This window comes from Echeneis naucrates, chromosome 18, assembly GCF_900963305.1.
Source record: "Echeneis naucrates chromosome 18, fEcheNa1.1, whole genome shotgun sequence".
Lineage (NCBI taxonomy): Eukaryota > Metazoa > Chordata > Actinopteri > Carangiformes > Echeneidae > Echeneis > Echeneis naucrates.
The window spans coordinates 8,686,811-8,714,695 of NC_042528.1; the positions used below are offsets into that span (position 1 = coordinate 8,686,811).

The 27,885-nt window shown below is 40.2% G+C and overlaps 2 protein-coding genes across 2 annotated transcripts in view; one reads left to right on the forward strand and one right to left on the reverse strand.

Moving 5' to 3' along the window:
- The window catches only part of LOC115058673 (pyruvate carboxylase, mitochondrial), a 231,405-nt gene that overhangs the window by 84,294 nt on the left and 119,226 nt on the right, over positions 1-27,885 (reverse strand). The window lies entirely within an intron of this gene.
- On the forward strand, positions 346-16,479 carry LOC115058674 (leucine-rich repeat and fibronectin type-III domain-containing protein 4). The gene is made up of 6 exons (XM_029526111.1): positions 346-931; positions 1,028-1,190; positions 2,949-3,119; positions 4,069-4,230; positions 4,717-5,451; positions 15,141-16,479. Exons 1-6 carry the CDS (start codon positions 346-348, stop codon positions 16,477-16,479), a joined length of 3,156 nt encoding a protein of 1,051 aa, XP_029381971.1.

A 27,885-nucleotide genomic window follows, 5' to 3' on the forward strand; every position in this document is an offset into this window, starting at 1 on the left:
TATATGTAAGCGGTTTTGCAAGAAAGTATGTGTTGTAGGGGCATCAGCCATTTCTCAAAATGGATTTTTTCATGCTTTGAAGCACCAAGTAGGCATTAGTGCTGAGTGGTACTCATTTAGGAGGAGGCCTTGGTCCACACATTCATCCAGCAAAGACTCTCCTTCCACCTCTGTCTAGTCAGAGTAGGTGGAAGGCAGGACAACAGAAACAAAAACACACTTCAGACATTGCTTATAAAATAATGTCTGACGAGACAACAAGACTAAAAACCCTTTGTGTTCTTCTTCTCTTCAACCCCCCTTGTCTCTCTCTGGTCAGGTCTGTGGACAGCCAGGCGATCTACCATGCCTGTCCCCCCACCCCTCAATCCCTGCAGACAAAAACACCTGCCCCACACATATCTCAACGTCGCACAAAGGGCAGATCATTCCACATTTCCCTCCCTTCCCCCCCCATCCATCCACTCTCTTTCATTCCTCCCCCTTCTCCTCATCTCATCTTTGCCCTCCTCATCCCATCTCTTTCACTGCGCCTGTCCCAGAGCTACGAAGAGAACCCTTCCTGATTCTGTCCCTTTCCCAGCATTTCACTGGCTAACTCTGGTCACATGCTGCCTGCTGCCATCTCTGATTGGAGCAGGGGAGACGTGGGGCGTGGTTTCGGCCTGTCCCTTCCACTGTGTTTGTCGAAACCTTTCGGAGTCACTAAGCACACTCTGTGCCGACAAAGGCCTCCTGTTCGTCCCCCCGCATGTTGACCGACGCACTGTCGAACTACGGCTGGCTGACAACTTCATCACGGAGGTGGGCGGGAATGACTTTGTCAACATGACCGGCTTGGTTGATTTGACTCTGTCAAGGAACACCATCCACCTGATTCGACCAATGGCCTTTGCTGACCTGGAGAGTTTGCGCTCATTGCATCTGGATGGTGAGCTGGAGCAGTAACTACATTCTAAGATCTATATCGATTCATTTGAACAGAAATGGAAATACTTTATGGTTTTGTATACATTTGTGAATCAAGGTAATCGCCTGACTACACTGGGGCCGAGGGACCTCGCAGGTTTAGTAAATCTACAGCACTTGATTGTCAACAACAATCAGCTGGTTAAAGTCTCTGCCCAGGCCTTTGATGACTTCTTGCTTACACTGGAGGACCTTGACCTTTCCTACAACAACCTCAGGAGGTAAGCTCTTACCTCTGGCGTGAGCAACGCCAGTGTCTTGGATTGTGCTATCACTCTTTGCAATCTCCACTGCTTTGTGAAATAGAAACACACATTAAAAAGCTCGAGAGGTTCCCGTGCACACTTCAGATGCACAGCTCAGCCACCCAAACTTCAAAGCACAGTGGAAACACCTTGCGTGATCTCACAAGAGTCAGCAAACACTAGCGAAAATTGCTGAGGCTGAGAGGAGATGACTAAAAGTTCAGGAAATTGAAAGAGAATACATTTTGATGAGGTCCAAATTCTGTTTGAATTTGATTTTGTAAAGATTTGATGAGGGCACAAGCTCACTTCGCCATGTGGAAGCGTGTATTACTCTAGTTATTCTATATCATTCACATTTTATAAAATGAAGTAACATTGCACTCATCTTCACCTAGGACGATGGAGACACTCACAGCCTTACTAACTATTCCTTCAGACTAAATAATAAGTTATGACAATGATGATTTTCCCTATTCTCCTGCTCAGTGTTGCTCTGCGTTCATGAATGCAGCAGCTTTTGGCTGTCAGCTCTGATTAAGATGCTTCATTTGTCTCCTCTACAGGAGCTCTCTGGCCTCTCTATAACCTTCAACAGGCCATAAGAAAAGCATAAAGATTTTGAACGATGCACACATCAGAATCAGCTCTTTCCCCTTTGTTGTATATCAGTAGATTCTATAGACGGTTTCCTGCCAAGGTTAAAAATTATATCAGTTGATTCATGACAGGCACTGATCTAGGTGGGGATGCCCATATGTGCAATGTAACTGCAGAGTCAGCTGTGGGAAAACTGGCTACTGCAGTTACTACTGCAAGAGTTAAGAGATTAGTGGTTTTAAATGAATTCTACACAGTGAGTCTGAACCCCAAACTTATCTAATGTTAACTTTTTCGACAACTTGTTAAGTATGGGAATCATCAACAACAGTCTTTTCCTATTAAAAAAGTAATGCAGGAAGTTGAAATCAATGGTCTCACTGTAAGATGAACGATGGAATGAAAATGACTGTGGACATTCATTTAGATTATATAAAAGAGACTGCTAAAATATCCCGCTCCATTTGCCTCCCCCTCGAATGTAAACCACAAATAGAATTTAATAAATAATTATGCCTTATTTATTTCTTTCACATCCTCAACATTCTAGAGATATACTGCTATGTAGATAGAGACTATCTGATGTTTGTTATGGCCATCAATAACTTTTCCTCTCCCTGTTAAGTGATTAAAATAACTATCTGCTCATTTAACAACACTGAATGAACACTGATATCAGCCAAGTGATGTGTGATATTCAGTTGAAGCTGTTAGTACCGAGAGTGCAGTCCAGTTTCTTTCAGGTGATACAAAGCAAATATTTACTCTGACATGCATTGGTTGTAAGAAAGAAGATTCAGACTGTAGCGACCTGTATTGACTCAGAGCAAAAGATAAAATCAATCATATACCGTAGGTAGTATTAGTACAGTATGGGAAGCTGAGTACATGTAAAATGACCTTTGAATGATATATCAGAACACACACATTATCAAGATTATTTCTCATAAAGTGGAAATGTACCCAGAGAGGACACTTACTGCCAGTGCAATAAATCTGTCTTAACAGCTGCCTTCATACTCTTTAGTTTCTGTTCTCTTAAACAAGGAGAAAAAAAAAAAAAGACCAACTTTGGCAAAAACCATATTAATTCCTTGAATCGCATGCTAAATATTCTCCATTTTATTGCTACAGGGTGCCATGGGAGTCCATTCAGAACATGGCCAGTCTGCACACGTTGAACTTGGATCATAACCTGATAGACCACATAGCAGAGGGAGTATTTGGAGAGCTGTATAAGCTAGCAAGGCTGGATATGACCTCCAACAGGCTCCGAACCCTGCCTCCTGATCCCCTCTTTGCCAGGTAGCACTTAAGCTTCATCTTTCATGTTTCTCTGAGAAAAGGATTAGAAAAATATTCTGTGGCAAATGAGACTGCCACAGAGCCACCAAAGTGGTTTCTAACAGGGGCAACTGGGTACAGAACCACAGGTCAGATGTTCTGTCCAGTCACTATTTATTTCCTGTGTAATTATCCATATATACAGCATGTATATGCACCTTTCTAAACCACTTTATTCTTACCGCTGACTACAGCATCAATAAGTATAGTGGAGGACATGAAGTCCAAAAAAATCCCACAAGCTGAATTTCCCTGTACCAAGAAAATCAAATAGGTGTTGTGCTATTATTTACATTCACTGCACACACATTATTTCCACCCCAATCTTTTGTAACAACCTCCAGAAACCTTTTTAATAATTTAAGCATCAGAGTGTTGTTTTCCTCCTTGATATTTGTATATTATTCCAATTTCAATTTGCACAAGCCAGCTTCAAGATGCTTGTAAGGACTACTGCTAAGTGTTGCTCCTGGATATGTTAGTGACCTCCTGTTGTGGATAATTTTCCATCATTTGTCTCTCTCATTATTGGCTGCAAGCTCTTGTTAACCTGCTGTTGCCAAAACTAAATAATTTTTGTTGCTTTCAACTGCTTTGAATCAATAACGATTAAAAAGGACTAATAAAAAAAATAAATAAATAAAAATAAAAATAAACCTTTTCCTTGTGAATGCTAAGATTTGAGAGGGTGGATGAAAATGTTGAAAATAAATGGAACATAATTTTACTATTTGGATTTTTAGACTTACATTTACTAATGTGAAACATGTTCAAAATGTGGTTTATATGGTGCTGGTTTATATAGTTGGATTGGTTATCAAAATGTCAAACTGATCAAGAACATAGTATTTTACACGGTACACAGTAGTTCAAATACATTTTTGCAAATCTTTTCTTTTGGTATTTTCAGGTCCCAGACCGGTGCAATAAGCCCCACCCCCTATAATGCGGTCATAAGTTTAAATTTTGGTGGGAACCCACTGCACTGTAACTGTGAGCTTCTATGGTTACGTCGACTTATCCGTGGGGATGACATGGAGACGTGCGCCACACCTGCTCACCTTGCTGGAAGGTAAATGTCCCCCCATGATTAATGGATTGTTAATCTGGCTTGTTTACCCTGAACCTTATAGGCAGTGAAGCCTTTGTCAACATTAGAGGAAGCAGGATAAAATGCTTAATGTCTGAATGATGTGTTAGGACTAACTGAAAATCATTAGCATTTCCCAAATTTGTCTCTTGGCCAATCTTTCCAGTTTTTGCTTCAGGCCCATTTTAGCACATCCAATTAAATGCTTCACATTTTAAGCTGCCTTAATTGGATCATCCTGTGTGTAAGAATAGAACTGGACCAAAAACTCAGCGAAGCTTTCAGGATTGGGTTGGAAACAATAGTGTTATATATTGTTAGTAATTATTCTGCTACTTTAGACTCTCAGTTTCTCCTCCCTGCATCTTTCCTTCTTGCAAAATATTTTCACTGCAGTCAAAACAAGCAATAAAAGTAGAAAATCAGCTCTCTCTCATTGGTTTCATTCCTATTACCTTTTTGTCTCAGGTACTTCTGGTCAATTCCTGAGGAGGAGTTTACTTGTGAACCACCACTAATCACCCGTCACACTCACAAGTTATGGGTCTTAGAGGGCCAGCGAGCCACGCTTAAGTGCCGTGCTATTGGTGACCCTGAGCCAGTGGTCCACTGGGTTTCACCAGATGACCGCATCATAGCAAACTCATCCCGGACCAGTTCCTTCAGCAACGGGACCTTGGATATCTTGGTAACTGTTGCCCGGGATGATGGTGCATACACATGCATTGCAATAAATGCAGCAGGTGAAGCAACTGCTTCTGTGGACCTGAAAATAATCCCCCTGCCTCATCGGGGCGGAGCAGGTGGAAACACAGGGAATAACAATGTGAATACCAAGAACAACAGGAACGTGACCAATGGAATTTTACGGACTGATCCGGGCTCTTCAGATATCAGCACTGGGAAAAACGGAGGGATTAACAATGGTGTAGGACGTGTAGGAGAGGTGGAGGATGGAAGAAGGGACGGAGGGGAGGATGAAGAGGGTGACAGCGACAAGGCCTCTGAAAGAGAGACAGCTGATGGCGGCAGCATGGAGGACGACGAAGGGGATGCAGATGAAGGAAGACTGGTTGGAGTACAAGGGGTTACGTCAACTTCGGCTCAGGTCCGATGGGACTTGGGACGTTTGTCTGCAGCTTACGTTGTCTGGATGTATCAGATACAGTACAACTGCACGGCAGACGAAACCCTCATCTACAGGTCAGTTAAACTTTTACTCAGTAATACACCTTGTTCACTTGTATTTTAACAACGGCTTTGATAGTTGCTATAAAATATAGGTTATTGTCTTCCAGCCACGATTCATTTTTCTCATTTCCTTCCTATTTGTTCATGCAGAAATCACAAAATATTTACACATTACAGCATGACACTTCAGTAGTGCAAGTGTTCACATTGTGTATGGACAAGTGGATTGCTAAAGGAAATGAATAATAGGGGGAGAATGCGGGGTGGGGGGGGGGGGGGGGGGGGGGATGAAGGGATTGAGGAGTGAAGGTAGTTAATAATTTAACTTCATCACTGCATGACATAAAAAAAACCAACAGGTGAACAGTCAATGCATATAGATGAGAGTGAAATGGAAAAAGGAGCAGGCAAACATTGAAGGAATAAAGGGAATTTTGAGTAAGAAGATCTTTTTGAGATTTGTGACATTGTCCTTGGCAACATCTACAGCCAAGTAATGTCTTATATTGAACGGACGGCCGACAGTTGATGGCATACAGTAGCATGTGCCAAAAGAAATGGGCAAGCAACAGAGCATCTTGAGAGTTTATGTCATTTTAAGTAGAGGTAACGGTTAAATTTTCATCAAGTAATGTCACTTGGCATTTAAGATCCCCTCACATTTCACTATCCATGTTTACTAAACAAGCCTCAGAGGCATATATATATATATATATATATATATATATATATATATATATATATATATATATATATATATATATATATATATAGCTAAGGAAAATGTCTACTGGTGTAAAGTCACAGAAGAAAAAAAACAAAGCAAAGACTTTACTTAAGTAAAACCTTTCCCTTTTCTAAAACAAATGGTATATGACAACTTTCAAGCTTTATTTGAATATCACACCATTAAAAACTAAGTGCTCAAATAGCAACCAGGACAGAATTTATTTCAGCTACCTGGCGTGCTAACATGTCTGCTAATATTGCACTGCATGCCACTTATGTCTATTCAGAATGTACTACTTCAGTATTTACGAGCACAGACTGATAAAGCATTTATGTGTGTAGCTCTGACTAAAAGAGTTGGAAAAAGAAAAGAACAGATATATTTGGGTAAGGCCTGCCATCGTGGTATTATAGGTACATGTGTTTTTGATTTGATTCTGGATGGATGCAGGATTGTAGTGGATACCCCAAGGTATTATGAAGATAGCACTAAGCTGTAAGAGGTATAGAGAAAGACTGATGGAGTCAGCCATGTGACAGACTACATGGAAGACCGACAGATGGAAAGATGACTGGATATGTGAAAAATGTGTAGGTATAATCAGACGGATTGAAGGACAGTATAGAAAATGACAGCCAAAGGTGAACAGAAAAAGATGTATGGAGAGAAGCTAATTGTTTGAATGATGGATCGATCCAGAAGTGAAGGATGGGTGAATTTTAAGGTAGGCCTCAGAGATTTCAGGAGGTGGAGAAGAGAGATCAAGTGAGCAGGCAGAGATTGGAGATGGTCTCTACCCAAATCACCAGGAGAGATATTGATATGAAAGACAGATCGGTGAAAGGAGAGAGACTGACAGACAGTGAGGGGGAGAGGGGAGAGGGGTGGGCCAAAATGGTCCTAAAGGAAAAAAAACCTGAAAATGAGGGTGGAGTGATTGAGGAAAGGTATTTAAATCTGTCACTGGAATAGAATAAGAGAGAAAATCAGTGTACACAACATAAATACACCTGGGTATGGAAGAAAGTGTGGTAGATGGGAGGAGCAGCATAGAGAAAAGGAAAGGGGTCTGAGAAATTTGGAGTAAGAGACAAAAAGGAAGTAGCCCTTTAAGAAATAAACAGGAATAATGTCACAAGGGAGCAGATGTAAGGTAAAATAAAGACAAGACAGCTTGGTGAAAGCCCTGCAGCGTAGTTATCCACTGCAACAGAGATCTATGGGTGGATGAAAGGATGTAGGCAAAGAGGTGTCCCAGTGAAATGCCACATCAAAACAGTGCATATTCTGTACTGTCCCATGACACATTTGGGGCAATTACACATGGAGAACTAATTAAATTATTGAATTGAATGAACTGAACAACATCAAAGCTTCCTTGTTGATCCGCTGCATTACTCTCTCAGTGGAAAGCATTGTAATGGTAGGTGATATGGCTTGCTACTAGATGTCAAGTAAACAAGACACAGATTCAAACGAACCATTTGCTTTTGAAACAAAAACACTGAAATTGTCAATGGCTGTGTTTTTGTTGCTTGGTGTGAATTGCCAAAATGCCAGAAAAAAAAAATCTCAACACAAGATGGGTGACACTGATAAATCTAAAGGAACTTAAGGGGATAATTAAATGGTAGCACTGACAGAGGTGAAGGTCCAGCTCCTGTGCAGCTTTACACAAGAAAATCCTGCTACAGAGAGTGTCACACAGAAATAAAAGAGTGAAAAGTAAGATTGACTGACCCAAGGCAACTGGAGAGCTCCTGGAATTCAGTGAAAAGAGAGTAAGTGATCAGTTGGTATCAACTGTCACCAAGGATAGATAGATGTTGTGTCTGTATTAAATGTGAAATTGAGATACCAACGTCCAACCTAATTGGAAAGAAAGAAAATGTTAGGAGAAGACACAAAGTGTGAAAGCTTTAAGGAAGGAATCAAGGAAACCTGTCTCAGAGGACTGCTGAATGGAAGAGGGCAGCGCGGAAAGGAAGACTATTACAATATATTGAGGGATCTTCAGAATAGATTTCTATCATGTTATCAATGCATCATTGCCAATATCACTCCAGCTGGCAAAGAGCTTGCCAAAGGGAATCCACACTATACATTTATACTTACTTAGATGAAAGAGGCAGACCATATATACTTTCTTCACCTATTTTGTTGTGGTTGTTGCTTTATGTGTGTTTTGGCAGGTGGACTGACCGGAGTTGAGGGTGAGGCCAAGAGAGGAAAACACAAATTTAAAGAAAGTCCAGACCGACTGACAAAAAGTGAGCTTCATGATGAGGCAGTTATGTTTAAACAGATTACATTGCAGTAGCACAATTCGTGGCTGCCAGATTTAATCATCTTTAAAAGGTCAGTCACATGCTACACAACACCAGCTTCCATTTTAGCAAGGATTGTCTAATTCTGATGGCGTATGGGACAGTGCCAGGTGGGATGTTGTCTGTGTGGTGTCAGCTGGGCACTGCTCACCCTGTCACCCTTTGCTCCCCTGACAGCACCAACTGAGCTTTCTACCTGGAGCTTTGCCACTATGTTACAGTGTAATTTTAGTGGAAGTAAATGTCCTTGATTATTCAATGTGACATAGCATTCAGATATTCAGAAATAACCAAGGATTTCCTGAGGTTGCTCAGTAAACGTGGGAAATGATTAAACTGCCATCTTTTTCTGCCTTATACATGGGTGTAGGCCATCTGAAGGACAAAGAACAGGAGAAAGACTGTCCTTCTATGCTAATTAGAAAGTGTTTGCAAAGCCAGCTCAGATTCCATCTGTTGGAAAACGTCTCATCTTTTCACCAGGCTATCTAGTTTCATAAAGCAATTTCTCTTTTTACAGGGCAATTTGCAAAGAGCTGAGCAGTCTTGAACCTGAAAAGCCACAAAATGTAAACAAATGGACATAAACCTTACAGAACACGGCTCTATGAAGCTGCTAATGTTTTCAGTTGAGGTGGTATCAGACATGATTCTTTGGTGGCTATTGTACTCAAGGGGACAACACCCCAGGATAGGGTTGAATTATCACCTCTCTGCCAGCCTCAAAACCGATGTGACATAAAACAAATGGCACATACCGTGGCACAATGGTACCACCACAATATTATTTGTTGGAAACTATAATATTGGAATTGCGCTACATTGCAAAATACAGGAGTCACTGAGTCCGACCCTGAAATACCTTAGTGAATCTCTAAATTATACAAGATGTTTGTTGTGCCTCTGGTGTGTACTGAAGTGTACTGAAGATGCAACTTTAAAAAAAAAAACAAAAAAACAATGGCAATCTGTTGGGACGGAGGTTGCTGATACTTCATGAAACACCAGTACATTCAGCATGCCAGCCAGGACATCAGTGTGATACTTGTCCACTCTTGACGTCAGAGTTTAAAAAAAATGTCTTTCATGCGTTTCAGAAGTCCTTGAACTGTGCATGCAGGAGTGGAAGTGCCACAGAATTTAATGGGACCCGAAACAATCACAGGGAAAGACAGAGGGGGAAGTTGGAGAGAATCATGCCAAGTATAAGAAATAATGAGAATAATAAAAGGAGAGTTTCAGTAAAGGGATGCATCGTCTCAGAGGACAGGGCAAGAGTTTGACAGTCACAGGAAAGTATCATGCTGAGAGACAGAGGGTAATGAGTCACAAACGAAGAGGAAAATGAAAGTAAAACTTCAAAAGTAACTGTTTGGCAAGGCCACTTATTTGCCGAAACTTAATTACAGACCATATTTGAAAGAGCACAAATCCAATCTGAAAATACATTTTCAAATATGTGCTACAGTATATAAACTATTTTCATCTACTGTGGAAACAAATGTCAACAAGGCAACAGTTTCTGTAACGTGTTGCACAATGTAATATTTTTGGGCAAACGATACCACCTTATTTTAGCCTCGTACTTCATACAAGAAACAAAATTAGTACATCTGGTGAGGCAAGGATGAGGATGCAAGGAGAAATAACGGAAGAAGAACAAAAGAGTCGTGAAGAGACAAAGGTGGAGAAACGGGTAAGAATGAAGAAAAGAGTAAAGATGCAGCAGTCCAAAGGGATGAGGAAACAAAGGAGGGGAGGGACAAATCTAAATTGAGAGTTGCACCCCAGGGGGAAAAAATAATTAAATGTTTAACTACTGTGTCAATACATGCGTCACCTCACATTAGAGGCAGATGAAGGAAATTAAAGAGAAAGGGTCAGTACTCACTACACGTCCGCTTACATTATACTATAAGTTCATTGAAAGGGAAGAAGTGGCTAAGGGAGTTCGACAGAGGCAGACAGTGAGATTCATACTACCTTTTATCCCATGGTTAAACTAAAATGAAGCATAAATAGGGAGCGATGATGAACACAGACAAATAGTGAGGGATTGGGGAAGAGAATGAGGTCATAAAAAAAGAAATGGGAATTAGAGAGAAAACAACTGAATCAGGCAGAGCAAGAAAATCAGGCCAAATGAGAAAGCCGAGTGAGAAGGATAGATTAAGGAAAGCGAAAAGACAGAAGGATGGATGAAACAAAATCCAGAAGGGAGGGGTGGCTGGACAGACAGAGAGACAGATCAAGGAAAACAGAAGAAGAGATCAGACTAAATTGAGGGAGACAGCCAACAAGATAGTAAACAGTCCGACAAATCAAGACCAAAAATGGAGGAAAGGGTAAACGAACAAAAGACATGACATGGGAAAGGAAAGAAGGGCAGTATAGATGTCAGCCAGAGGAGGAGATAATTGCTTTGTTGTTCCTCCTCATCTCTCTCTCTTGCTCTCTATGCCCAATCTTGTCCTGTGTCAGACCACCAGACTTGGTAATGCAGGCAGAAAAAGAAAAGGCGAAACAAGGCTGCAAGAAAACAGAAGAAGAGGGAGAGAGTGAGAACGAAAGATGAGAAAGGGGGACGTGATTCTACCATTCCTTTATCCCCTTTGCCATCATTCTTTTCTTTTCCTATTTCCTGGGCACTAATAATTACTCGTTTCTGTGTCACCAGCTTGAACAAAGCACTCCCTTGTCTCGTTTTCCCTCTGCATCTGTGAGTGTGTGTGCTCCTTTGCAAGGTTTAGCCATAATTAGAAGCACAGACACATGAGCTCTTGGTATGTTAGGTGACAGAGCAAAATGCCAGCAAATACAGGATCTGCTAATAGAGGGATACAGTGAGAAAAACAACTGCTTCCTCTCAAACAAACCAACTCAATAAATCAATGCATTTTATTTCAGAGCAGTACTCCAACAGACATGTGCACACTCCATATTCATGAACATGCAGTGTCGAAAGATTGCTGAGGATTTAGGTGAAAATCATTTCATTCGTCCAGAATGTCTACACACAACACAGAGTTGCATATTTGTAAGTGCATAAGGCAATTGGTATGTAAGTATGGTTAAAAAATTTTATAATGTCGTAGTTATAATGTCAGTTGTAGCAAATCAAAGATGCATGTGTCCAGGTCTTCCATGTATATTTCAGTGAGTATACACACCTTTTTCTATTGCAAGCAGCGTGGCAAAAGCAACAAGAAAGGTTATTCACAATCTCAAAGGAGGGAGCAATGCTGGGGTGGTGGATAAGAGTGGTTGAGAAATATAAGATGAGGGCAAATGGAGAGGTGGCAGGGAAAAGTAAGAGGAAAGGATTAGGAGGAAGGAAACGCAGAGACAGGAAAAGAGGAAATGATGAGTAGAGCCGAGGAGAAGGAGGAGGGCAGCTGGAGTGACCTACGATGCTGAATAATGGTAGTCATTGTTGTGGCTAATAGAGACATAGTACAGTGATTGCAAAATGGAGGAAGGCTGGAGGGTCAGGGTGATCCCAGTGAGAATAGGCAGAGGATTTGTAGTCAGCTGTGCTCATTGGCTGCAAAAATACAGAGGAGGTAAGAGAGGAGAAAGGGTGAGCAGAGGGAATGGACATAACTGAAAACCTAAGTCAAATAGTACAAGACAGCATGGAACAAAAAGGAGTGCTGCTGCAGATTTAGGTAAAGGTAAAGAGAGGATGGTTCATGGAAAAAGTACTGGAAGTACAAAAGATATTGACCTATAAGCAGTAATGGCCTATCAGCTAAAGTATTAAATCTGTTCATAAAAGATGGATAGAGAAAGAATAAGGAGGACAGAGTGAGGCGAGGAGGATTGAAAAGAGCTGAAAACACGGATAGAGAGGAGAATGGAGGACGGAGTAAATAACGGTATGGATATTGAATGGCAGGATGAGAAAAATGACTCATCCTGGCATGTGTGAGAGTGAGTGCATGATAATTCATAATGCGAGCATATACCAGAAGGTAGAGACGGAATCAGCATAAATACTGTGTATGCAACAATACAGCTTTTTTCCAGCTCCAAATCCAATAAAGGACGTGCTGCTTATCAGCAGTATTAATCAAACTGACACACTGAGCAACATGGGAAAAGAACGGGCCGACAGAAAGTAGCGTGCATTTACATGACAGTGGTAGCCTTTGTTAAAGAGAGGCAGCCCCTCAGCTGAGCACGACTGCCCACATTGATGGTCAAGTCTGAGCCCCCTGGGCCTATCAATTATATGTAGACACATAAAGGCTCTGGATGAACTGACACCACTGCAATAGTTTCCAGGCCCTTTTATAAGCCTATAACGTGACCAAGGCTTTTTATTCAGACAGAGAGGATGCAGTAGTGTTATGAGTGCTGCTTCTTGCATATTTCATGTGGGAAATCTGATTAAGTATCCCACTGCCTTTAGTACTGGACTTTACAGAGGTAATTCACAGTCCGCTGCTGTGACTGATTACTTGGGACAGGCTTTCAATCCTGATGTACTTGGGTATAATGCTGTGGTTTGATTTAAGTTCTTAAGGTGCTTTTCTGTAGGACTATAAAAAGTATGTACTCAAAACCTTCATTTGCTGCTTCATTACCCATTTCTAGTTCCTGCACTGAAATTTCAGGCCTTGCAATGTAGTCAGCAGCCATAATTTCCCAGAGCTACCCTTCACTTTGTATAAAATTCTTAAAGGGAAGACAAAAGTTAGAGTAGACATCCAAGCTAATTTGTGTGTTAAAAGAGTTGGAATAGATACCAGCATATTAAGGCAAACAGGCTTTAGCACAGCATTTTCTTTCACTATGGTATGCCAGTGGTTGAAATTGTAACATTATGAATAATGTGCAGATAATAAAGAGCTCCTTTCTCCAGAATAATGGGCCTTTGCCATTGGTAACACACACCTGGACCCAAATTAGCATCAGCATGGAGTTAATTGGTGAATTAGTGACAGTATTTGAAAGTAATCTGTGGCGACGGTGACCATAGGATAAGGCACACTAATGTGTCCGTCACAATTATATTTGGACTGAAAGTGTCAAACAGTACATTTTAATTCCTTATCAGATCACACTGAGCGTCTGCCGGAAATTAGTGGGAATGCATTTCTGTTCCAGTCCTCGCTATTCAAATCACTGCAGGAGATTTCCTAAGACAGTGTAACTTAGTTTGCTGCACACTGTTCTGTGCAGAAAACACTTTCAATCCTAAATTATACAGGTGCAACAGCTGAGATTCTGGGCATTAGATCAGATTATTTCAGTTTTGTTTACTTTAAAGCCTCAAAGAAGCCATGAAGATTAGTAATCAATATCCCTACATCACAGTACTGCAAAATAAATCCATGCCTCAGCCCCATAGCACAGGTTCAGCAGACAATTTATTATTGAGGACAGCACATCCCCTAATTTATGTAACGCAAATATAAATGTTTGTGAAAACTATCAAACTTTCAAAAACAAACAAAGAAAAAGTTGGTTAAATTTCTCTTGTCCTTGGCCTACTTATTTTGAATATATAATATATAAGCAGGCTGAGGTTAGGGACTTTGTGCACATAAATCACACTAGATGGCATCTCTAAGATGTAGCTTAAATATGTGGAGCAATTTTTGCCACAGAAAACATCAAGTTATTTGATGTGGCATGAAAAATGATACAAAGAGGGGGGACAAGAGCGAAAAGAAAGCAGAAGTCACTGACAAAATATTCATTATAACGACACATAAAATACACAAACACACACACTTGCCCACACAAGTGGGTTAGAAATCAAAGGGCAAAGTCATACACATCAGTGACAGACACTTGAGCAGTGCTACACTCTCCCACACATACACACTTTTACACTAGCAGGTCACATATACAAACCCACTAACATGAAAATAGATCTTCAATCTGGTATGCCATAAATACAAACATAACTATGAAGGCATGCACACACACAGACAAGCAAATGCAACTTATGTAAAGCCTATTTCCATATTTCCATTCTTATCACCACCTCTCCTCATTGTTTATTCACTCTATTGTTGACATGTTCTCTCCTTTAATTGTAACCGCTGCTCAAAGACTTAAAATGAAGACACATTCAAAGGGCTTCTCTATTACCCCCACAAATACTCACTCATTAGATACAACATGAAAAACATTTACTGCCAAAGACGACAAATCACACTCTCACTTGTGATGACAATACACATAAATACCCTATATTCCACTAATCAAAACCATAAAATGTCTCAGCTTTACTATAATCCTAGCCAAAACCAAAATGGCTTCTTTTTATCAATGCAAGGTCCCACAAAATGGCTCAACTTTTTCTTCATGCAGGGATCCAACTACGAGCACGCACACATACAGACACCCCTGCACTTCAAATGAGGAAACAGAGTTCTCTTTTCATGTTCTCTTGGCGTGCTCTCTATCAATAGCCTCATTTTCCTCTCTTCCCCTACTGCAGTATCCACTCCTGCGCTGTTTCTAGCCAACCTTTCCCCCCTCTTCTCCTCTTCTTTGGCCCAGTATTCCAGCCTTTCTCTGTAGTTCTACAATGGACAAAATATTCAGGCTATTCTAACTTACTGCAGATGTTTCACCCTCCAAAGCACAGCATGACCTCCTGTTTTCTTTCTTTTGTCTCTGTTTAGGATTCTGCCATCCACCAGCGACCGCTTCCTGTTGAAGAACTTGGTTTCCGGGGTGGACTACAACTTGTGTGTGCTGGCCATTTTTGATGACACTATTACGTCATTAGCGGCAACAAAGGTTTTGGGCTGTACCACGTTTTCCACCAAGGATGTTTACCCAGCTTGCCGCTCTCTCCAAGCCCACTTTCTGGGTGGGACACTGACCATCTTGGTCGGCGGTGTTGTTGTGGTCACACTGCTTGTGTTCACTGTGGCGCTCATGGTTCGTCACCGTGTTTGCAATCATGGTGACCACATGATATGCCACAACAGCAACACTGAGGCTGGAGGGGGAGCTTGCTGTCAAAGTGGAGGTGCAGGGGGCAGGGACAAAGGGGGAAATAGTAGCGGATGCTACCAATCAAATGGTTCCGGGGACATGATGATGGTGGTGCTGCCCAACGGTCTGCCTTCTAAAAGAGGAGGAGAGAAGGAGAAAGAAAAGGACAAGGAAAAGGAGAAAGAAAAGGAAGCTGCTGATTCTGCTTCCTCTCTGCCCCCAAAACTCCCTCCGAAACCTAGGGTCAAGCCCAAAGTTAACCTGGAGCAGTTTCTTTCAGCTGGAGGGGTAGTTTCCACAACAACGGGGACGGGACGTGAGATGGCACTGGTGGTGCGGCAGAGAAAGCTCGAGAAGGCATCACCATACACCCCAGAAAGTGACAGAACTCCCCTCTATTACTCCCCTTCCCCACCATCCACCCTGCCCCGTCAGTCACGCTCCAGGGACCGTCCAAAACCCCACCTGGAGAGAGAACTGACCAATCGTGCCAGTTTCTCTCTGGCTGCCCCCCTGAGAGACTCAGAGTTGTTGGACTGGAGAATCACTCCCCGAGGAAGGGACAAATGGAACTCGTCACAGGCTTATCAGAGTCCCATATCTCCTTTAAGTCCTGCCTGTGGGACTGTTAGCAAACGCCGGCACTCGCTGGACATGGGTTCCTCTGTCACCCTTGCAACTGATGCTGCAGCTACTGTTGCCAAACGCTATGGTGCTGTCAGCTATGCCAAACGGCTGAGTGTGATCTGGACGAGGCGGAGCCAGTCACTTCATGGGATGCTGGTGCAGTGCGCCTCAACTACAAGCACAACTTCTTCAACAACCAGTGATGAGGGAGAAGCTGGTGGGAGCTTTGGAGCACGCAGTGAATTGCAACGGGGATACATCCATGCTTATAACACCACCAACTCAAACTCAAACACTGGGATCACTGGGAAACAAGGGAGCATAAAGGACCGAGGGAGAGAGAAAGGGAAGGATGGGAGGAATGGTGAGGAACTGGAGGAAAGTGTTGTGTAAGAGGCAGTGGAACAACATTTTTTATAAAGTGGTACTAGGGGTTCTGTTAGAGGACAGTTTGAGTGGAAACTTGATGTGACGAGGGTAAAGCGGTAGGATAAGAAAGATGACGTGATTGCAGAAGAGATAGGGATGGTTGTGATGTCAGAGGCAGGGAGATGAGTAAAACTGACTCAAGTTTCACTTGTGCAGTCCTTCATTTTCCTGGGAAGAAGTCAAGAAAAGTGAAGGAGAGAGGTGTGCCTGGAAGTGAGCCTTTTAAGAGGCTCTATAGCTGACAAGGAGAGTCATAGGTGACAAAATAAGTGGGAAGAAATATATGACAGGAGAAGGGAATGAGTGGGAGGAACATAATGTATGGCAGTTTTAAAATAGTCTTTAAATACTCAAGGTTGAGTTTAAGCTGTATCAGTAAATATGGCTGAACAATAAAAGCAGTAACAAAAACAAAAATCTCTGGAAAAGAGTGACAATTGGTGAGAACATGAGATAGTGCGACTGGTACATAGTCACAAAGAGAGGGAGTCGTAATCAGAAAGGAGAAAACATCAACAGAGCACCAGACTGAAGGATATATAGCGGAGACAAGATTGCGTGAGCTCAGCATGGATTCTCAGTAAAGCCAATACACTAATAGAACATGACTGGTGCCCAGACTTCAACTCTCCAGGGTCTCAACCCCCACAACACCAAGAGAGTTTACACTGGATCAAAAACATCAACACAACCGCTAATAGTGGAGAAATAGTTTTCTCTCTCACAAAAACACAAGGGAAAAAAGTTTATGACGACATAGCCCTCCCGCCCCAACACTGACGGCCATTTTGAAACTCTTTTCCAAAACACAATGAATGTGACTTATATGTGTCCTCTGTGGCTGGACAATGATTTTGGCTTGCCATGCCTGCGGATTATGGGAGCATAAATACAGAGCCGGGTGCATTGGACATGATCAATCAATAGGGACTGGAAAGAGAGAATGAAGCACAGACATTATTAAAAGAAAGACATTGGGATTACAATGAAGTCGATATGGATTACAAAATGGAGGAGAGGGGCGTGTGATGTAACGTGTGCGTGTACATTTATCAAAGATAAGATTACAGTGGATATCAGATAATAATGGACCAAACAAATGAAGAACACTAATGAATGCATACGTGTGCATGCTCTGATGGATCAGGGACAGGATATGTGTGTATGTGTGTCTGTGTGTGTATTTGTGTGCGCACATGTATATGAATGTTTGTGAGGGGCAATCCAGTCAACCAGACTCCATTCATGGTCAAAAAGGTTTAGAGCTTTCTCAACATGCTAAGAAAGGAAGTAATTGGAAATATTAGAAATAAAAAAAAATGTCCAAAGTGAAGAAAAAGTGAAATAGTTGAGGGCATTTTTGCTAAAACCAGAGTAAAACAGTTTTAACAGCAAAGTAGCATGGGCAGAAAGCAGCAACTGTTAGGCTGGAATGAAAATCTCAAGTTTATTTTTTTTGGGACTTCGGGTTCCATTGTGCCACATGGATCTACTTCAAATCCAAGCAGTGAATGTTTTCAGAGAAGAACAAGTTTAAAAGAACACAAAGCCGCTAAGGAGATAAACTCCATTGGAAGACTTTGTAAACCTTAACTAATGTGACAATTGATCGACTGGCACATACCACAGAGACTCTTAAAAGAATCTATCATTGACAAAAAAAAAAACAAAAAAAAACAAACAAAAAAAAAAAAACAACGAAAAAAAACTTGAAAGTACAAGTCTATATCTATCTCTCTCTATATATACATAGATAGACATAGATATATGAAAATTGTTACTTGTTGCACCATGTGTTTCTGTTTTCGGGGAAATGATGTTAGGATCAAATACAAAATATAAAGTGTGGGATTTTTGGTTTTAAACAAAAAAAATCATCATGATTATAACAGAAAATGTTTATAACTAGGCAGAAAAAAATTATTATAATTAAACAGATACTGAAGAAGCACACACATCCCAAAGCACAGACACAAACAAGCAGATGCCTATAAAAACGGAGCCTATTGCATTAATAATAATAATAATAATAATGATGACTTTTAACCATTATTGTTGTTTCCTTTTCTGTTGTTATTTCATTTTGCCAAAGTCAATATTGTTCTCTGGACTTGATATAAATAATAAAAATTACATGTATGAAACAGAGAACTACTAATTATCAAAATTGAGTTCATTATGTGTCATGTTCATGTGTTCACACACTTCAATTTATAGTATGACTTTATTTGTGTCCATGTAATTCCTTACATTACAAAGTTCCAACAGAAGAAAATGAAGTCCTTTTCAATCAACTCAAATCACTTGTCATAAAATCATACACGAACAAACACATATGTGAATAAAATAAATAATAGCACTGGGGTTAACTTTTATTTTGCAGAGAAATGTGGGAACAATTCAGTTCTGATGGAAAAGTACTCAAAAAAGGTAAATTTTGCTTTAGAGCATGTATGCATGAATGGAAAAAAGCTGCTTACTTGTCAGTCGGTGGAGACGATTAGATGGTAAGTAACTCTAGTTGAAGTGATTAAGGACAGCATATGACAGAAAAGACTGAATGAGAAAGCCATGCATGGGACAGAAGCAATCCAGGGGAAGGAGGGAGATCAAGAGTCCCAGGAACAGATGGGAATGCATTTAGAAAGACAAAAAGAAATGCACAAAGAACAGATCTGATATGAGACACAGAAGGGAGGAGAACTCATGTGACAACCAGAATTTATGGGCTAGAACAGGAACTAAAGCTGTCAAAACTAATTAATCATGATTCTGATGCTTTATTATGGCCAACCATATCTGTTGGTCTCAGTCTAACGTAAGACATTACAAGACCTCTTCACTGATACCTGCAGCTCAGTTGAACATCAATCCACCAGCAAAGCGAACAAACTGAAAATGATCTGCAAGTGAACATAGCTAATAACGCCTCTAAAGTATAAAGAAGATGATGGGAAAAGAAAAGACATAAATTAGAGAACATGAAGTAGTAAGCCAAAACAATCATTGCATTGATCCATTTTCTTTAGCCATGTCAACAGGTGAAGCAAGGCAGTCTAGACTTCCTCCACTGACACATCTGGCTGTGGTCTCCATTTGAGTGGATGCAGCCAGAAAACCTCCCCCAGGAAGTGCGCCAGATACAGAAACCAAAACAATAAGCAGAATAGGAATGAATGCTGCACCAAGCTGCACCAAGCTGCAGACTAGGGTGATATGCCTCAGGTGGATCAGCACAGCGGGTGGAGGTCATTGTACTAAGCATTCAGTATGTTTGTGTGCATACCCGTGTGTGCCTCTGTACACAAAGCCAAATGTGGCTGTGAGACTGTGTGTATGTGAAGAGTTAATGTATTCTCACTCTCTCTTTTTGTCCTTTAGACACTAGACGTTGCCTGAATGGTAATATCCTAATCTGAGACCATCCACAGTGACACAAGAGAAAGGGTGTATGTCTCTGTGTATGTGTGTGTCTCAGAAATCAGGTTAGAGGGCAATTAGATTTCAAACTCTTAAGCAGCCACATTAAAAGCTACAGTCACCTTTGAGAAAGGTGTGTGTGTGTGTGTGTGTGTGTGTGTGTGTGTGTACTTATGTGTGACGGACAAGGAAAACAGCGCTTCCCCTCCTTCTGCTTTCTTTGCTAAAGGCAAAACCCTGGCCCAATTTGACTAATTAAAAAATGCTGAGTAATGTGCAAGCACACATCCACACAAAACCTTTTAACACAAACATAAATGTGCATGACAGGATAAACTTGAGGCTGTGAGGTTTGCATCTTTCTGCCTGCATGCTTTGTATGTGCATGTCTGTGCATTGAGAGGCCATTCCTGCCTTCAGACACACTTCCTCTGACATGTGCAGTTATGATCAAGGTATGATGCATTTGCCTGCAGTGTGCTGAGTAACTACTGACTAAGGATGCATTAGGCCACGCATCTCATGCACAAGTAACCAGCTGGCCCAGCTCTGCCACATGCTGAACTGTGCCATGACACAAACGGCATAAAGAAAATACTAAGTAGCTCTGTAGGCCACAGTAAGAAACACCAAGCTCATCAGATTGAATAATTATCACAAAAGCTGCGTTGCCAGTATTGAATAGACCTCAGATATGAAAGTTAATCTCAAGGTTCATGAAAAATAAATGAAAACATGAAATGTACGACAACCTTGAATAACTTGGCCAAGTCTCAAAATGATCTGATAAATGCAGACATTGTGCAGTAATTTGCTGGAACAAATCTCTTTTGAGAATAATAGTAATATTGTAAAGGAAAATTAGTAGGAATGAATAATAAGAGGGCATAGTTTGAGGTCTCGTGTTTACTGACCCGATACTACAAAGGAAAAATTGTTCATATTTCATTATTTATTTATTCCCTCCTAAAATTGGCAAGCAAGATATTCATTTAGCTCATCACAGCTGTTGTTGACTGAACTGATGTTGTGCACTAAAAATTGCTTTTTTGAGGCTAAAAATAAGGATTTAGTGAAAGAAAAAACTGAATTTTTAATGTAATGCAATTTTTGCATCTGACCTGTTTGTCTAATAACACTGCTGTCAAAAATGCCAGTCATTTTACCAAATTAGCATGTCACCTGGTTACTCATTCACTACGTCACTGCCATTTTATCTGCCAAATGCTATTTAAATTTAGAAAGCTGGATTGAAAATTAGCTTTTTGACAGCTCTGATTTCAGTCCCTTAACGAGCTTATGAATTAATACATACCTTGTTTGTCCGGGACATTTAATAATGATAAGAATGATTGCAACAGTGCTGTTTTAAAAGTAAACTTCAAATTAAAATGAATTCTTTAATAACACAGACTCTATGACCAAGAAAACATTCTCTGGTTCTATCAACTTTCAAATTATTTTTATCTGTTGGCCTTGTAGGTAACAAGGTGCACAAGGCTTGAATAATGACAACAAATTCTAAGCAGAGTGACTGATCGTGGCTGATGGCTACACAATCATCTTCACTAAGTATTCATGACAACTTCAATCTACCAAAATCACCTCCATGTATTCTTACACAAAGGCTAATCAAACCAAATAACATTTTCACACAAAGCATTTGCTCACCTCAAAATCATCTCTTCATCCTCTGCTTTTGCTTAGTCTTGAAATAAATGCATTACCACTTTGTTGTTAGCTCAGTGCAGCAAGGAGAAGTTGACAGAAGAAAAACAAAGATGAAGAGGTAAACAGACAGCTACAGGTGGAGAGGTAGATAAAAAGATCTATTGGCAATAGAAGAGCAAAGAGGAGAGAGATGGAAGTAGCAGCAAAGGAAGGAGTGATCGATGGAGGAAGTGAGAAACAAGACCAGATTACCACAGCAGAGGGGATTGGATGTTACTATTCATGAAATCCTTTCCTTGATCCATGTACAGTGTTCTATGTTCAACAGTTAAATACATTCTGACAATTATTGAACAGGCAGAAAGCTTCAAAATGGTGAAGAACTGATAGCCTCATGTTACGGTTCATTTGAAAATTGCTGGATTTTGATAAACACCAGCTCTACAGGATTGAGACTTGCACTGAGGTAGCACAGTTAATTTGATAAAGATATGCCACACAGAGCAGTTTTAAAGGAACAGATGGGAAGAGAGATGACAGCAGTGGAAGAAAAGCAGAAAGACAAAGGGAAGAAGCAATGCTCAATCAAGAGGATGGTAAAATGATAGAAGACTGAACCTCTTGCAGGGTTTTACCTTCAGGCATCATTTCCTCGCTCTGCCTTCCCCAGTCTTTAATCTAGCCTATCTAATTTGCTCTCTCTCCTTCACCTCCACTGACTTCTCATGCAATCCTTTGTTTACTGCATTCACTCCATCGCCCCTTCTCTCTAACCTCCCTGCTCTCTTGCACTAGCATCACATATTATTTTGCCAGTTCACTCCACAGTTTTCTTTCATTCATTTTATTCTGCTCTCAACTGTTTCTCTACCTCAGTCTCCCTTGAACATTAAAAAAAAATAAAATCTTTCTCTTCAATTCAGACCTTTTTTCTTTATTATTTTAATGCTTCTTACCGGCATGCCCACTACTGGATACTACATGGATGCTGAATCACATGCTTTAATATTAAAACTCTTCTCTACTTTTATTTTACCATTTAATCTGGGCATCTCCATCCTTGTGCCTCCGTATTTTATTCTCAGGTTACTCATCTTTAGTTCCCATTTCCTAAATTTTCCCTTTATTTCTCTATCTCCGAGTTTTATAGACAACTGTAAATACTTAGAGCTTCTAACTGTCATATTACATAAATCCAAGTGTAAAAGTGAGGTGATGCTTAAAAAGCTATAAATCTACATTAATAATTAAATTACATTCATAATTAAACTTAGGAAAGATTAATTTTGTGAACATTACGAGTTTAAGAAACTAAGAAAAATTCTGGTTGTAATGAAAATTGAAACCTTAGCGACTATTTTCACACCATCTCTCCCATTCAACAGCTCTCTCCTTCACCTCTGCCCTCAGTCTCTTACATTTACTCTTATTCAAGTTTATGTCAAAGCTTGGTCAGAACATGAATTGAGAAGACCTTAATTGCTTCCCTTTTCTTCAGATGTCTCAATATGGAATGTTCCCTGCTTGCTTACTGACTTGTTTTGTTCACAATTAATATTTAATTATTCTTTAACAACCTTTTCAGACTTGGGAGAAGATAGATGCAACTTCTGTTCCCGTTTTCTTTGACGAGTGGGAGTTGTTGGCATGTTTTTCCCATCACTGAAAAAAACCTGACGCTCAAGATAGACCAGAGACTTAAGCTGAGGGCCTCCATTCAACAGATCCGGCACCACTGTGAGCACAAATGTTTTCTTTTTTCCATCCCAGCTGGAAAAGAAGCCCTCAAGCAGTGTTAGTGTCACCTTACCCTTCTAACTGAGCTATTGAGCTACACAAAGAATAGGACCCCTGACCACAGCAGTGTCAGTAAATGTTTTACCAGTCGAAGTTCATGTGGTGACTAGTCTTTGGCACAGCTGAATGGGCAAGCTCAGCGGGAGCTTTTCAGTGGTTTACAACTGAAAGAACATAAACTCTGTTTAATCTTGAAGTGCAGAATAAAGAAGTTACAAGAGTTGATATGTCATTCACATGCACAAACAGACTGAATCTCAACTTGCTGCCCCTGCTTAAACCCATTTAAAACTGCTCTAATAAAATGTTATTCTATGTATACAGTATGTAGTTCAGTGGCTAAATTTCACGCCATCTTCAACAGAGGGACAATCATACAGACAAAAAATAAGCTTCAACAGGGTTTTTTGCAGTACAGCAAAGAAAATAAAAATTAAAAAAAACAACAGTGAACTATAAGTTAATAGTCTCAGCAGGTTGGATAATATAAGCCACACTTTTGCCTCAGATTCCAATTCATCATTCATTCATTCACTCATTTTACCAGGCGATCATTTAAAGGAAATGCTTAAATTGAGGTCAGTAAAATAGTTAAAACTTTGTGGATGGTGAAAAGCTCGAAGAATTCTAGCATGAGATGCCACGACTTAATTTGAAACATGCATTGCCACAGTTAAAAGGATGCAATCCAGTGTTGGTATGTCGTTATTCAATGGCAGTCGGATAAATTTATCACCTTTGAAGTCCTAATACACCTGACTGATGGCAGGCATTTTGGTTTCTAGTGTTAAATCATGCCAGTTCCTTCGATCTTCCACCTTATTGAAGGTGTCATACAATATTCACCTGTGAAGATGTTACTCCAGGCCGTTTCCTCTACAGCTGAAACTGAAACTTTCCTCATTTAACCTGTGCCCATCATTTGCAACAGAGGAAGTATATATCACTTAATTTATAGCTTATGTTCCTTCAGTGTGTGCTTAATTTTGTTCCCCCTCACCCACTTTATTTCTAACATCTCCTTTCTCTCCTACAGGTGATTTTGCCTTTTCCCTTCTTTTTCCTACTGCCCTGCAGGGCCTCTTCTGCTCATCATAACTGCTCTCAACATGCCACCTGCTGCCCATCTCTTCTTCACTTTCCCCCTCAAAAAAGGTATGAAACGGGAGCTCCCTGCCCACTTTTTGTCAGTTTTCTTTTTTGGTCGTCCTTGTGGTGATGCTACCACCTCCTCCAACTCATCATCGCTGCGGGATCAGGATCCTGATCAGAAGGAGTGACTGAAATCTTCTCATCTTGAAACATTCCAAAGTATGCTTTCTGAGAGAGAAGCGAGACAGCGGCAGACAAAGAGGAACAGATACAGCAGGGTGTCGTCTTTTAAGTATTCTGGCTGTTTTCTAGAGCGCAAACCATAGTGGCAGATAAGAATAAGGACAAAAGGCAGCAGAAGGAAGAGAACCTGGCATAGACTTATGGAAAAATAAACAAGATACAAGGCACAAAGATATCAATTTAAAAAACTTGCTGATTTGTGCAACTGATGAAATGATTTAGACCCTCTATGTTTCAAGTGATGAACACAATTTCACAAGAAAAAGAATTACCCATTCAACAGTACAACATGCATATTCGCTCTGAACTCTGCTAATAAACACAACTATGTGCAATGAGCTTCTCTGTACATTTGCCTTTTATAGCACAGTTTTTATGGTAATCGTATCATTTTATTTAGTTGCATTTATCCGCCACATCTTAAAGGCCAGTCCGTGGAAATATTATTTGACATTAAACCGGTCCGTGGCCAAAAAATGTTGGGGACCGCTGTCCTAGGGAGCCTAAAAGCCCACAAATATGCTCTCATCTCTAAATCAACACTAGAAACCTAAATAAGTTGCATGTAACTTCCCAAATACCTTTACTGAATTAGTGATAATAACAATCTCAAATTCTTTAGAAAATCTCTCAACCCTACCAGTACAAATGACAGTCAGACTCCTCAGAATTTAGTAGAAAATATTATGTAATAGAATATCTTGTCCACGAACTGGTTTCACGACTTTGCCCATGGCTTTACTATTTATGATGAGAGTTCAACCGGGAGCTGAACTAAGACAAAACCACTGACAGTCACACACTGAAGACATTATTGTAAGAAGTGAATATGGTAGGGAGTTCTCAGAGCTTTACAGCCACTGGGAATCTGCTGAACCATAATTGGGACCAACTACTGTGAGAGGGTCTTTTAACCTTGCAGTTGACAGCCAGTAAGCAATGTAGGCCTGCTCTTTATTCAGCCTAAAAGGCCTCAAAACCAAAAACTCCAGGACATTATTGCTATGAAGCATTTGGACTGTTTTGTTGCTGGTGGGGGGTTCAAAGATTATGAAAGAAAATTAAATCGGGATGCATGTTTTTTGTTGGGGGAACACCTGCATTGGTTTGAATCTGTAACTGTAAATAAAACTTAATAGGGCTGTGAGTGAGCATTTATCAAAATTTATTTTTATAGATGTGTGCACAATTATCATAATAGTCTTGCTAAATGCATAAAAAGATGAAAAAGAATGCTGCTCTCTGGTGCAGAGTGCACACTAAAACTTTAATGCTGTCAAAAATGTTTGTTTAGTCAGCTGGCAACAATTAGATCTAAATTCAGGCCCCTCTTTAATTTGAATATGCTAGTAGAAAGTGGAAGTGATTTATTTAATAATGTAAGACCTCTACACTTAGATTAAAATATGAAAGCTGACACTTGACAGTGAAGCAACATTACAAATGTTTGCAAAAATAAGATGCACACACATTTTGTTCTACCTTACCTAAAAAAGGTTTTTTTTTTTAAAAAGACATTAAAATAGATTTTATGGTCTTATCAGTAAACAATAGGCTGTCATTCACATCTATTGTAGTCAGGGTCATGCTGACAATATCAGCAGCTATGTGGGTTGCATATTGTCATCTGTTGCATCTTATAGCACAGCTTAGCTTGTGGTTATTTAAGATGAAAATGCTGTCAAACATCTGCAGGATTCACACTTCAAAGGAAATACTGAAGCTTTGACAATGTCCCATTGCTTGCTAGCACCAATAAAGATACAGAAAATGTATTCTTTTCATGAAAAATTCAGTTTAAAGAGATACAGAGATGTCAGACCTGCTGCCAGCACTGCTCATAGCACTCTTCTCATCACTTGCTACAACAGAACAGTTTACTATGTGAGAAAAAGGAAAACTCAACTCGAAACTTGTACAATTTGTCTTTTAGACAGTACAAAATTATGAGGTCTTTCACTGCATGTAATAACATTCAAAACAACTACAGCCCTCAAAATGTCTTGTAGTGAACAGGAGGGAAAAAAGAAAAAAAAAAAAAATCAATAGTACAATAATGCTTCTGAGAAGCAGTTAATATTTGCACTTTCATTCCCTGAAAAACATAACACAGCAGCTACCTCCAAACATATCAGCTGTTTGAAAGAGCTGTTCAAATGACCGAATTTTAAGAGGTCATTGATCATAGCTTGAGAATACACATTCACTTTCCAATTTCAAATAACTAGTTAACGATGGGACAAGCCTCCAGCTAGTATACGTCTATTACGACTCAGCTCAAGTCATGAAATTGCGAATCACTAAATCATTTTGCAGTGAATTTATATGTTCTTCTCATTATCTATTATCATCTACCCACTGGCTTGCATGTGACGAACATTAATTCAAGCACAAAGGGTTCAGTAAATGATGAAGTTTATCAGTATCCCATTGTGTGCCATTAACTGGTGCATGAAGTGAAGAATAAAGCATATATTCTGTAACTGAAAACAGATGTCACACCTCGCTCCAATCGGGGCATCAGGGTATCAGTGAGCCATTCGACTAAAGCAAGCATCAACTCTGACCCAGGGAATGACTTCTCTTAATGATTTTATTTCTAACTTTAGCAGAAGAGAGTTTGTCGATAATTATCCAAAGCAGCATAAAGGGTCATGGGCTCAAATTTTCAGATGGGTGGCCCTGAAGGGAACCAAACCTTTTAACCTAAGATTCTGTTATATGTTCTACCTAAGAAAGAAAAGACTATCAACTAATCCAAAGCCAAACATATAGCTGGAGAGTAAACAGTGAATAAATAAATAAAATGTTAAAACTTGGACATAGTTTGAGATGTAAAATATGAAAAAGTTGCTACATGATGCAACGCACTCTTCAGCATATTAATAAGGTTTGTATTTGTACTTTGCCTTGTGTCAGTCAGATTCATCCCTTTATGAGTTTGCCTCTCTCCTCTCTGTGCTCTCATAACATATTCTATACAGCCACATTCCCAAAAAAGCCATTCTGGCTCACATTTGTTTCTGTTTGGAACAGGTGTGTGGCGAAACATGGACAGTTAGGACTATATGTTAACTTCCAATTGGGATGGCCCCAGGGCCTCACCGTTCCGTTCAATAAAGTCCCTTTGTTTTAGTTACATGAGTG